Source organism: Rhinopithecus bieti, unplaced genomic scaffold (genome assembly GCF_001698545.2).
Source record: "Rhinopithecus bieti isolate Rb0 unplaced genomic scaffold, ASM169854v2 scaffold_1673, whole genome shotgun sequence".
NCBI classification, from domain to species: domain Eukaryota; kingdom Metazoa; phylum Chordata; class Mammalia; order Primates; family Cercopithecidae; genus Rhinopithecus; species Rhinopithecus bieti.
The window spans coordinates 4,646,379-4,658,645 of NW_016804690.1; the positions used below are offsets into that span (position 1 = coordinate 4,646,379).

Below are 12,267 nucleotides of genomic sequence, written 5' to 3' on the forward strand. Positions count from 1 at the left end.
TGGGGGGGGGGGGACAGAGTCTTGCTCTACTGCCTATGCTGGAGTGCAGTGGCATGATTTTGGCTCACTGCAACCTCTGCCTCCTGGGTTCAAGTGGTCCTCCTGCCTCAGCCTCCCGAGTAGCTGGGATTATAGGCGTGTGCCACCACACCCAGCTAATTTTTGTAGTTTTAGTAGAGACGGGGTTTCACCATGTTAGCCAGGCTGGTCTCAAACTCCTGATCTCAGGTAATCCTCCCACCTTGGCCTCCCAAAGTGCTGGGATTATGGGCCTGAGCCACCATACCTGGCAGACTCTGTGTCCTTTCAACGTATCTCTTGTCTGTCTTTGAGTACTCCTTTGCTTTCTAACACAGTAAGATTTTTCAGGTTTATTTTGTACTTTCCTTGCCACAGCCCTGTTTCCACTAGAGCATGGTGTTCATAAATCAGTATCTGGAATTTCACTCTTGTTGCTCAGACTGGAGTGCAATGGCACAATCTTGGCTCACCACAATCTCCGCCTCCCAGGTTCAAGTGATTCTCCTGCCTCAGCCTCCTGAGTAGCTGGGATTACAGGTGTGTGCCACCACGCCCAGCTAATTTTATATTTTAGTAGAGATGGGGTTTTCCATGTTGGTCAGGCTGGTCTCAAACTCCCAACCTCAGGTGATCCGCCCACCTCGGCCTCCCAAAGTGCTGGGATTATAGGCGTGAGCCACCATGCCCAGCCTGTCCATCTTAACCAAATTAAGGGACAGAGGATTAATGAATCAATTAAGTGTCAAGAGGCCATATTACACTGTTTTAGAGTTTGAACTGTGGACTGCATTAGACTTGCATTCAGATCCTAACTGTCGTATATTTTGTCAAGGACATTAGGCTAGTTATTTAACTCCTTTTAGCCTTATTTCCTGTTCTGTAAAATGGGGATGGAAGTATCTCACTCTTTTTTTTTTTTTTTGAGACAGTTTCGCTGTGTCATTCAGGTAGGAATGCAGTGGTGCAATCACAGCTCACTGCAGCCATGACTTCCCAGGCTCAAGCAGCCCTCCCACCTCAGCCCCTTGGGTAGCTGGGACCACAGCCATGTACCACCATGCCCAGCTCATTTTTGTATTTTTTTGTAGAGACAGGGTCTTACTATGTTGCCCAGACTGGTCTTGAACTTTGTAGGTTCAGGCAGTCCTCCCACCTCAGCCTCCCAAAGTGCTAGGATTAGAGGCATGAGATACCATGTCCTTCTAATCTAACTCTACAGGTTACCCCAAAGATGAAAAATTATAACTGTAAAGCATTTAGCATAGTGACTACCACATAATAGTCACTCAAATACTATTAATGATAGCTTTTTTTTTTCTTTTGTTTTAGTTTTTTAAAATCCAAGGTCAACATATTAACAAAAGCTTTTATATAAGGCACAAGACTATTTTTTTTTTTTTTTTTTGAGACACAGTTTCACTCTTGTCACCCAGGCTGGAGTGCAATGGCTCAGTCTCGGCTCACCACAACCTCTGCCTCCTGAGTTCAACCGATTCTCCTGCCTCAGCCTTCCGAGTAGCTGGGATTATAGGCATGCACCACCATGCCTGGCTAGTTTTCTGTTTTTAGTAGAGATGGGGTTTCTCCATGTTGGTCAGGCTGGTCTTGAACTCCCAACCTCAGGTGATCCGCCTGCCTCGGCCTCCCAAAGTTCTGGGATTACAGGCATGAGCCACCATGCGCAGCTGGCACTATATTAATTTCTTTTTGTCTCTGAAGGGAGGAGCAGATTAATTTCAGTGTCTCTAACTGAAAGCTGAACAAATTCAAAACCAGTTGGATATGCTAGTGAATGGCTTCTGGATTCTGATTTGTTGCTGCTCTGAGACAAAAGACTATACTTTCTGTCTACAGACTACTGAGAAAGTCCTTACAGGACTTAATATTGGTTTGTTGACTCATCCTGATTGCTTTATGATTCAAGTTTTAAATACTGCATTGCTTTTAAAGATAAAAAATCTTTTCATATTATTTATAGGAGCTTTGCTGGCAGTAGAACATGTGAAAGACGATGTCAGCATTTCCATTGAAGAAGGGAAAGAGAATATTCTTCGTGTTTCTGAGTAAGTGTTTTCATCTTTTTATCTTCAGTACTGATTGGCTTTTTTTTTTTAGACAGAGTCTCCCTCTTTTGCCCACGCTGGCATGATCATAGCTCACTGTACCTAGAGCTCCTGGACTCAGGATCCTGCCATCTCAGTCTCCCAAGTAGCTAGGACTGCAAGCACATGCCTCCACACCTGGCTAATTAAAAACTGTTTTTTCTAGAGGTAGGATACCACTGTGTTGCCCAGACCAGTTTCGAAGTCCTGGCCTCAAGCCATCCTCCAGCCTCAGCATCCCAAACCACTAGGGTTAAAGACATGAGCCACCATGTCTGGCCTCTGAATGGCATTTAAAGAAATATTCAGCATTGCCGGGTACGGTGGCTAACACCTGTAATCCCGGCACTTTGGGAGGCTGAGGCAGGTGGATCACGAGGTCAGGAGATCGAGACCATCCTGGCTAACACAGTGAAACCCTGTCTCTACTAAAAATACAAAAACTTACCCGGATGTGGTGGCGCGTGCTTATAATCCCAGCTACCCGGCAGGCTGAGGCAGGAGAATCGCTTGAACCCGGGAGGTGGAGGTTGCAGTAAGCCGAGAACGTGCCACTGCACTCCAGCCTGGGCGACAGAGTTAGACTCTGTCTCAAAAAAAAAATGCAGCAGCAAATGTTGTGTGCTTGTTTTACTTACTAATTAGGTAGATTGTCCCTAAAAGAAGTATGCTTGTCTTTATTCTAAAATAACCGAATCTAGAGACTTAAATTTTTCAGCAAACTGATTCCCCATGTAATCTGTTTAAAAGGAACTAGAGGTCTAACTTTGAGAGCCCATCTGCAACACCAGCTCCTGAAATGAGGCACAGTTATTTAATTGGACTGGCCTATTCCCAGAAATGAGTGACTGGTTTAATGGGATCCTTTGGTGCCTAGCTATTGATTTTTTCCTGTACAACTACCAACTCAGCTTTTAACTGAAACTTCTAGGGAAGTTTCAGACAGGGGAATGTTGCCTCAGAAAGCGATAACCCAAAGACTGGCACTTTGACATGCTGAGAGGCCTTAGAAGCTACCTCAGAATCAGGGTACCTCTAACCTTGTTTCCTTTCACAGCCCTCCATGCCCAACTCCCCCATCACGTAGAGAGGGACTTTCTAGAATTTCCTCATGTGACCAAGAAAGCATCTTTCCAAAAGAAATGCAGTTGACTTAAATCCCCTCTTTAGGGATCTCATCAAATAATCTGGAAAGGTCAGTCAATCCCAGCTTAGACTTCACCTGCGCTTCTGAGGGCAGCTTCAAGGTATTACCTAGGTGACTTTATCCATATCATAAGACAGTCTTTGTTCCTGTGCAGCTCTGTTTCTTATCTTCCTTTAATGTTGCTCTCTCACCTCCCTGCGCCCACTTCCTGGTCCATTTTATCTGATGATTTACTTTCGCTCTAAAGAATTATCTACATTCCCTATCTTTCTGCTCCCCTATGAAACAGGGTATGTATGTGGCCAGGTGCAGTGGCTCATGCCTGTAATATCAACACTTTGGGAGGCCAAGGTGAGTGGATCACTTGAGGTCAGGAGTCTGAGACCAGCCTGGCCCACTTAGTGAAACCTCGTGTCTACTAATAATACAAAAAAAATTAGCCGGGCATGGTGGCACGTGCCTGTGGTCCCAGCTACTCAGGAGGCTGAGGCAGGGGAATAGGTTGAACCTGGTGGGCGTACATTGCAGTAAGTTGAGATTGTGCCACTGCACTCCAGCCTGGGCAACAGAGCAAGATTCTGTCTCAAAAAAAGAACTCAAAAAACTTTGCCAGATAGAAGAATCTGGACCAGATTTAAAGAGGGTTTCAAGGATGTATTTTCAAGCAGGACGCAGATTTTGAAATGTTTCAGCACAATGTTAAAGGCCCCTAATAAACTGATATAAGAAAGACTTGTATTAGGGAAGGGATACAGTATACAAAATAAGAGGTATTACCAGCTTGGTATCATTTTCTCATGAAAAAAACTTAGAAATAGGTTTGAAAGAAGTGCCATGCAGCTTCTTGACTTGGAGAACTGCAGTCCCCCTTGTTGAGCCTCAAAGGGAAAAATGAAAATAATCCAAGAGGAGGATTTCCGTTCTCTACCACTCTTTTTCCTGATGCTTTATAGTTCTTTGTTGACTAAAAATAATTGAATATGGCATAGTGTTATTAAGAGTTGTAATAGGCCGGGTGCAGTGGCTCACACCTGTAATCCCAGCTCTTTGGGAGGCCGAGGCGGGCGGATCATGAGGTCGAGATCGATACCATCCTGGCTAACACGGTGAAACCCCATCTGTACTACAAATAAGAAAAAAAAAAATTAGCCGGGCATGGTGGTCCCAGCTACTCAGGAGGCTGAGGCAGGAGAATGGCATGAACCTGGGAGGCAGAGCTTGCAGTGAGCCGAGATGGCGCCACTGAACTCCTGCCTGAGCGACAGAGTGAGACTCCGTCTCCAAAAAAAAAAAAAAGAGTTATAATACGTAGACTGTCACTAGTTCAAATATGTTGATTTTAAAAGCCAGATGTTGTTTATGTAGTATTTATAGTGATGTTACTTTCTCCTACCTGCAGTGATTGGAATTAGGCTAGTGTTGTAAGTTAACTTTAATGAATTAATCTAATGATTTTTGCCTTAATAAAAGTACTGCCCCAAGACAGAAAAATAGTCATTACTGAAATGCTTGGCTTCTGTTAATAGTAGGTACATATTTCACTTGAAAGCCACTAATTCATCTTTGCCAGACTTACTCTTACTGTTGACTTGCTGGTCACAAAATTTATAAACTGTTTGTAGTGATAATCACAAAGGTGACTGTGCATAATATAAGTAAAGGAAATTAATCTGTAATTGTATTCTCAAAGTACTAACCTAAATAAATTGTTCTGTGTGCCTCTTGCCCTCTCAATCCTCACTGCAGCCTTGGTCTCCTGGGCTCAAATGATTCCCCTCCCTCAGTGTCCCCTCCCCTCTTTCCTGGCCCCTGAGTAGCTGGGACCACAGACACATGCCACCATACCAGTGAATTTTTGTATTTTTGTAGAGATGGGATTTCACCATGTTGCCTAGGCTGGTCTTTAACTCCTGGGCTCAAGCAATCCACCCACTTCAGCCTCCCAAAATGCTGGGATTATAGGCACGAGCTACTGCACCCAGCTGCAAAGGTAAACTTTTTATGTGTTCAAAATTAGTGTCTTTCTGCAAGGTTCCAAATATCTTATTTATTTATTTATTTATTTATTGAGAGGGAGTTTTGCTTTTGTTGCCCAGGCTGGAGTGCAATGGTGTGATCTCTGCTTACTGCAACCTCTGCCTCCTGGGTTCAAGTGATTCTCCCGCCTCAGCCTCCTGAGTAGCTGGGATTACAGGCACCTGCCACCATGCCTGGCTGATTTTTGTATTTTCAATAGAGTTGGGGTTTCACTGTGTTAGTCTGGCTGATCTTGAACTCCTGACCTCAGGTGATCTGCCCGCCTTGGCCTCCCAAAGTGCTGGGATTACAGGCATGAACCACTGTGCCCGGCCTTGATCATGTTATTTAAATGTCTTGACAAAATTAGTCTATTAAAACATTTTTTTTTTTAACAAATAGAGTCTTGCTCTGTCACCCAGGCTGGATTGCAGTGGCACGATCATGGCTCGCTGTTGCCTCAAACTCCTGGGATCAAGCCATCCTCCTGCCTTAGCTTCCCAAGTAACTGGGCTATAGGTCTGTACCACCACGCCAAGCTAATTTTGAGAGACAGCGTCTTGCGTTATTGTCTAGTCTGGTCTCGATCTCTTGACCTCAAGCTCTCCTCCCATCTTGACCTTGTAAAGTGCTGGCATTGCAGGCATGAGTCATTGTACCTGGCCCAAGTCTGTTTTTTCATTAAAAGTTTTTGATGTGGTTGTTGTGTTTTTTTTAGAGATGGGGTCTCACTCTGTCGCCTAGGCTGCAGTGCAGTGGTGTTATCATAGCTCGCTGCAGCCTTGAGCTCCTGGGCTCAAGTTATCCCCCTGCCTCAGCCTCCTGAGTACCTGGGACCACAGGCATGTGCCACACCTGACTGATTTTTGAAATATTTTGTAGAGATAGCATCTCACTTTGTTGCCCACGCTGGTCTCAGACTCCTGGCATCAGGCAGTCCTCCTGCCTTGGGTTCCCAAAGTGCTGGAGAGTTTTGTTGAGATAGGATCTTTTTCTGTTGCTTAAGCTAGAGTGCAGTGGCATAATCACGACTCACTACTCACTACATACTTAAACTCCTGGGTTTAAGCGATCCTCCTGCCACAGCTTCCCGAGTAGCTGGGAGTACAGACATGTACTACTACACTTGGCTAATTTTTGAAAAATTTTTGTAGGAACAGGGTTGCCCTGTGTTGCCTAGGCTGGTCTTGAACTCCTGACTTAAAGTGATCCTGCCTCAGCCTCCCAAAGTGCTGGGAGTATAGGTGTGGGCCACCACGCCCAGCCTCATTACAATTTTTTTTTTTTTTTTTAAATCAAAGCTATGGCTGAGCTTCGTGACTCACACCTGTAATCCCAGCACTTTGGGAGGCCAGGGTGGGTAGATTGCCTGAGCTCAGGAGTTTGAGACCAGCCAGGCAACATGGCAAAACCTCGCCTCTAGAAAAATTACAAAAATTAGCTAAGAGTAGTAGCACACTCCTCTGGTCCCAGCTACTTGGGGGACTGATGCTTGGGAATTGCTTGAGCCTGGGAGGTGAAGGGTGTACTGAACCAATATTGTGCCCTGTACTCCAGCCTGAGTGATAGAGGTAGAACCCCATCTCTAAAAAATGAAATAAAAAACGAAAGCTACATATGCAAATACTTTAGCGGCATAGTGCTGTAAGTATTTTAGTAAAAAGCACCATTCACCTCCCATCTTCTAATTTTCCCTCTATAGGAACAAACATTTCAACTCTTTTGAGCTGATTCTTTTGTATTGACCTCTGTCTTTAACATTCTAGTATTGTTTCTCCTTATTTTTCCAGTTTTAGACAATATCTTTCCACTAAGAAAGAGAAAGCTGGGCCAGGCACGGTGGCTCACGCCTGTAATCCTAACACTTTGGGAGGCTGAGGCGGGTGCATTGCTTGAGCTCAGCAGTTCAAGACCAGCTTGGGCAACGTAGTAAAATCCTGTCTCTACAAAAAAAAAAAGCAAAAATTAGCTGGGTGTGGTGGCTTCGCCTGTACTCCCAGCTACTTGGGACGCGGAGGCAGGACAATCACCTGAGCCCAGGAGACAGAGGTTGCAGTGAGCCAAGATCGCGCCACTGCACTCCAGCATGAATGACAGAGGGAGACCCTGTCTCAAAAAAAAAAGGAAAAAAAAAAAGAAAAGAAAAGATAAAGCTGACCTGGGTGTGGTGGCTCAACACTTTGGGAGCTGTAATCCCAGCACTTTGGGAGGCCAAGGCAGATGGATCACCTGAGGTCAGGAGTTCGAGATCAACCTGACCAACATGGAGAAACCCCACCTCTACTAAAAGTACAAAGCTAGCCTGGCATGGTGGTGCATGCCTGTAATTCCAGCTACTCAGGAGGCTGAGGCAGGAGAATCGCTTGAACCTGGGAGGTGGAGGTTGCAGTGAGCCGAGATTGTGCCATTGCATTCCAGCCTGGGCAATAAGAGTGAAACTCCATCTCAAAAAAAGAAAAAAAAAAAAGATAAAGCTGAAACACTTTCCCCTGTTGCCATTCCGTACACACAGTCACCCCATACTCATAAACTTCTGCTCTCTATCTCCCCCTTTCTCCCAGTGTAGTTGTACCATAATTGTCATTTGATTACTGTTCTGTATTTACATTATAATGACCATGTAAGTTTTATTTACTGCTGAGCCACATGGTATAATTGCTTTTCATGTAAAACTATTAGTTTTCCATGGAATAATTGCTGTTTGTTTGCTTTGTAATTTTCTTCTGAAACTTTCTGAGTTTTGAACTTTTCTATGTGACTTCAGGAAGTTTGGAGGAATCTTCCCTTAGGAGTCAGTATTCTCAAATTTTACAATAATATGCTTTAGTTTGGGTCTATTTTTCATCTGTTCTGCTGGGCATTTTGTTGCCTTTTTTTCGTTGTGGAAAGCTTGGAAATCCTGCCTTTGGAAATGAAAAAATTTTTCTTAGTTTGAAAAAGGTTTTCTCTCCATTTTCTGTTGTTTATGTGGGTGGTTGGGATTAGTCCCTTTGTTTTCTAAGTTGTCAACCACTTTTTCATCTCTTTTTTTTTTTTTTTTTTTTTTTTTGAGACGGAGTCTCACTCTTGTTGCCCAGGCTGGAGTGCAATGGCGCGATCCCGGCTTCTCACAACCTCTGCCTCCCAGGTTCAAGTGATTCTCCTGCCTCAGCCTCCCGAGTAGCTGGGATTACAGGCATGCACCACCATGCCCAGCTAATTTCCTATTTTTAGTAGAGACAGGGTTTTTCCATATTGGTCAGGCTGGTCTCAAACTCCCAACCTCAGGTGATCCATCTGCCTTGGCCTCCCAAAGTGCTGGGATTACAGGCATGAACCACTGCGCTGGCCCCATCTCTTTATTTTTTTATATGTTTTTGAGATGGAGTCTTGCTCTCTTGCCCAGGCTGGAGTGCAATGGCACAATCTAGGCTCACTGCAACCTCCGCCTCCCATATTCAAGCGATTCTCCTGCCTCAGCCTCCCAAGTAGCTGGGATTACAGGCGTGCACCACCACGCCTAGCTAATTTTTGTATTTTTAGTAGAGATGGGATTTCACCATGTTGTCCAGGCTGGTCTGGAACTCCTGACCTCAGGTGATCTGCCCACCTTGGCCTCCCAAAGTGCTGGTATCACAGGTGTGAGCCACCGTGCTTGGCCTCTTTATTTTTATTTTTATAGATGGAGGTCTCAGTATGCTGTCCAGGCTGGAATGCAATGGATAGTCACAGGTGGAATTATAGCACACTACAGCCTCCAACTCCTGGGCTTAGTGATACACCTGCCTCAGCCCCCTGAGTAGTTGGAACTACAGGTGTGTACCAACATGCCTGGCCCATTTTTTGTTTTTTCTTTACTTTCTGGAAAGTTCCTCAACTTTATTATCCCGTTTTTCTATTGAGGTTTTTAATTTTAGCTATTACATTTTTAGTATCTGAGTGTTCTGTTTTTTTACATTCTGGATACTCCTTTTTTAGTATCCTGTTGTTTTATGATTGCAGTATTTTTGTTTTGTTGCTAAAAATAAATTTATTCATTTTTTAAAAACTTATTTTAGGTTCAGTGGTACATGTGCAGGTTTGTTACGTAGGTAAACTTGTGTCATGGAGTTTGTTGTACATATTATTTTGTCACCCAGGTACTAAGCCATCCAATAGTTATTTTTTCTGCTCTTCTCCTTCCTCCCAACATCCACCCTTAAACCCCAGTGTCTGTTGTTCCCTTTTTTGTGTTCATATGTTCTCATCATTAAGCTCCCACTTATAAGTGAGAACATGCAGTATTTGGTTTTCTTTTCCTGTGTCAGTTTGCTAAAGATAATGGCCTCCAGCGCCATCCATGTTCCTGCAAAAGACATGATCTTGTTGTTTTTTTTTTTTTTATGGCTGCATGATATTCCATGGTGTATATATACCACATTTTCTTTATCCATTCTGTCACTGATGGGCATTTAGGTCTGTATCTTTGTTGTTGTGAATAGTGCTACAGTGAACATTTGCATGTATGGGTCTTCATGGTAGAATGAACTATATTCCTCTGGGTGTATAGCCAGTAATGGGATTGCTGGGTCGAATCGTAGTTCTGTTTTTAGCTCTTTGAGAAATCGCCATACTGCGTTTTACAGTGGTTTGACTAATTTACACTCCCACCAACATTGTGTAGTTTTTCATGTTTTGTTCTGAGATAGAGTCTTGCTCTGCTGCCCAGGCTGGAGTGCAGTGGTGCCATCATGGCTCACTGCAACCTCCACTTCCCGGGTTCAAGCAATTCTCCTGCCTCAGCCTCCTGAGTAGCTGGGATTACGAGTGCCTACCACCACACCCAGCTAATTTTTGTATTTTTAGAAGAGATGGGGTTTCACCATGTTGGCCAGACTGGTCTCAAACTCCTGGCCTCAAGTGATCTGTCCACCGCGGCCTCCCAAAATGCTGGAATTACAGACATGAGCCACCGCACCTGGCCTGTGATAGGTTTGGATGAGGTTTGATCTGCCTTCTTAGCCTCTTTATTAGCAATATATTCTTTGCTCCTTTGCCTTGATTTATTTTATTTTTTTTGAGACAAGGTCTCTCTCTGTCATCCAGGCTGAAGTGCAGTGACGTGATCTCAGCTCAAGCGATTCTTGTGAGTTCAAGCGATTCTTGTGCCTTAGCCTTCTGAGTAGCTGGGAGCACAGGTGCATGCCACTATGCCTGGCTAATTTTTGTGTTTTTAGTAGAAGACAGGGTTTCACCATATTAGCCAGGCTGGTCTCAAACTCCTGACCTCAAGTGATCCGCCCATCTTGGCCTCCCAAAGTACTAGGATTACAGGTGTGAGTCACCACTCCTGGCTAGCCTTGATTTATTTTAAATCACTGTTATTCTTAATATCCCAGTTATATTTTCGTATTTGCACCTCTGAATAGACATGTAAAGAACAAATTAACAGACCAGGCGCAGTGGCTTACGCCTGTAATCCCAACACTTTGGGAGGCTGAGGCGGGTGGGTCACCTGAGGTCAGGAACTCAAGACCAGCCTGGCCAATATCGTGAAACCCGTCTCTACTAAAAATACAAAAAGTTAGCCTGTCATGGTGGTGGACACCTATAATCACAGCTACTTGGGAGGCTGAGGCAGGAGAATTGCTTGAACCCTGGAGGCAGAGGTTGCAGTGAACCAAGATCACACCATTGCATTCCAGGTTGGGCAGCAAGAGCGAAACTCCATCTGAAACAAACAAACAAACAAATTAGCAGATCTATTTTTTACTATAGTAGAAAATACACGGTAAATTTAGGTTTCCATTTTTACATTTCTTCGTAAGTCTCATGACTTACTGATTTGCTAGAGCAGCAGTAATATTTTATCTCATGCTTATATTCTAGAAATGTGATATTCACAGATGTGAATTCCATACTTCGCTACTTGGCTAGAGTTGCAACTACAGCTGGGTTATATGGCTGTAATCTGATGGAACATACTGAGGTAAGCAATGAACATTTTGTTGTGTGTGTTTTGTCTTATGCTTCTGTTTTTTTATGGGAACCTCATCATTTATTGTTGGCTTATGAACTATTCTACTTAAGGATATTAACAGAGTGTTAATTATATAGACCAAGGTACGGAATGCTCATCTTGTTTTTGTTGTCACAAGAAAATTCTTTTTTTGTAATTCCTAAGTTTGAACGTTTAATCCCCTACCATTTGTTCTTTTGGGAGCATTTAGTGCCATCTTTGCCTTCACAGATTCCTAGCATTTCATAGCCAGAGGGGACTGTATAGATCATCTCATCCAACGTTCTTACTTTATGGATAAGGCAGCAAGCCTAGGAAAGTTAAGTTTGACCAGGGTAACACGCATAGTTTGGATCTCATTTTCTTTTCTAAGTGTATGCCTTGTTTAATTAATTATATCAGTAAATTAACTTTTGATACAATCATGTGCCTCTTAACAATGGGATGCGTTCGAGAAATGTGTTATTAGGCAATTTCATCATTCTCTCAGCATCATAGAGTGTACCCACAAAAACCTAAATGGGATAGCCTACTACACACCTAGGCTATACAGTGTAGCCTATTGCTTCTAGACTACAAACCTATACTGGCAAGTTACAATACTCAACACAGTAGGCAATTGTAACACAATATGTATTTGTATATCTAAACATAGACAACATAAGTATAACTATAACCATGTGGGACCATTGTCATATATGCAGTCTGTCATTGACCGAAATGTCATTATGCAGTAGATGACAGTACTGCTTTTTAGATGCTGCTTTTTTTCCTGTTTGTATTCTGCTCTAACCTTCCTAAATCTCGTAAAATTCAAAGTACACAGAATGGTTTCTAAGTACTAACTTTTAAATATTTCAAGTAAATGAATCTGTTTGGTTGGGTACAATCTCTTCGGTTCATTCAGGTTGGTTACTTATTTCTGCCACCAATTCTCAAATTCTTATTTTCCTGTTCTTTCCTGAAGTGCCCTCCACACTCTTGTAAAAAAAAAAAAAAAAAAA

At 43.3% G+C, this 12,267-nt stretch overlaps 1 protein-coding gene across 1 annotated transcript in view; it reads left to right on the top strand.

Annotated features, from left to right (window-relative positions):
* Positions 1-12,267, top strand: part of EPRS1 (glutamyl-prolyl-tRNA synthetase 1) — a 91,919-nt gene that overhangs the window by 4,994 nt on the left and 74,658 nt on the right. The window contains exons 2-3 of the mRNA XM_017869928.1: positions 2,000-2,084; positions 11,134-11,260. Of these exons, the coding sequence (XP_017725417.1) occupies positions 2,000-2,084; positions 11,134-11,260 (212 nt within the window). The remainder of the gene's footprint in view (positions 1-1,999; positions 2,085-11,133; positions 11,261-12,267) is intronic.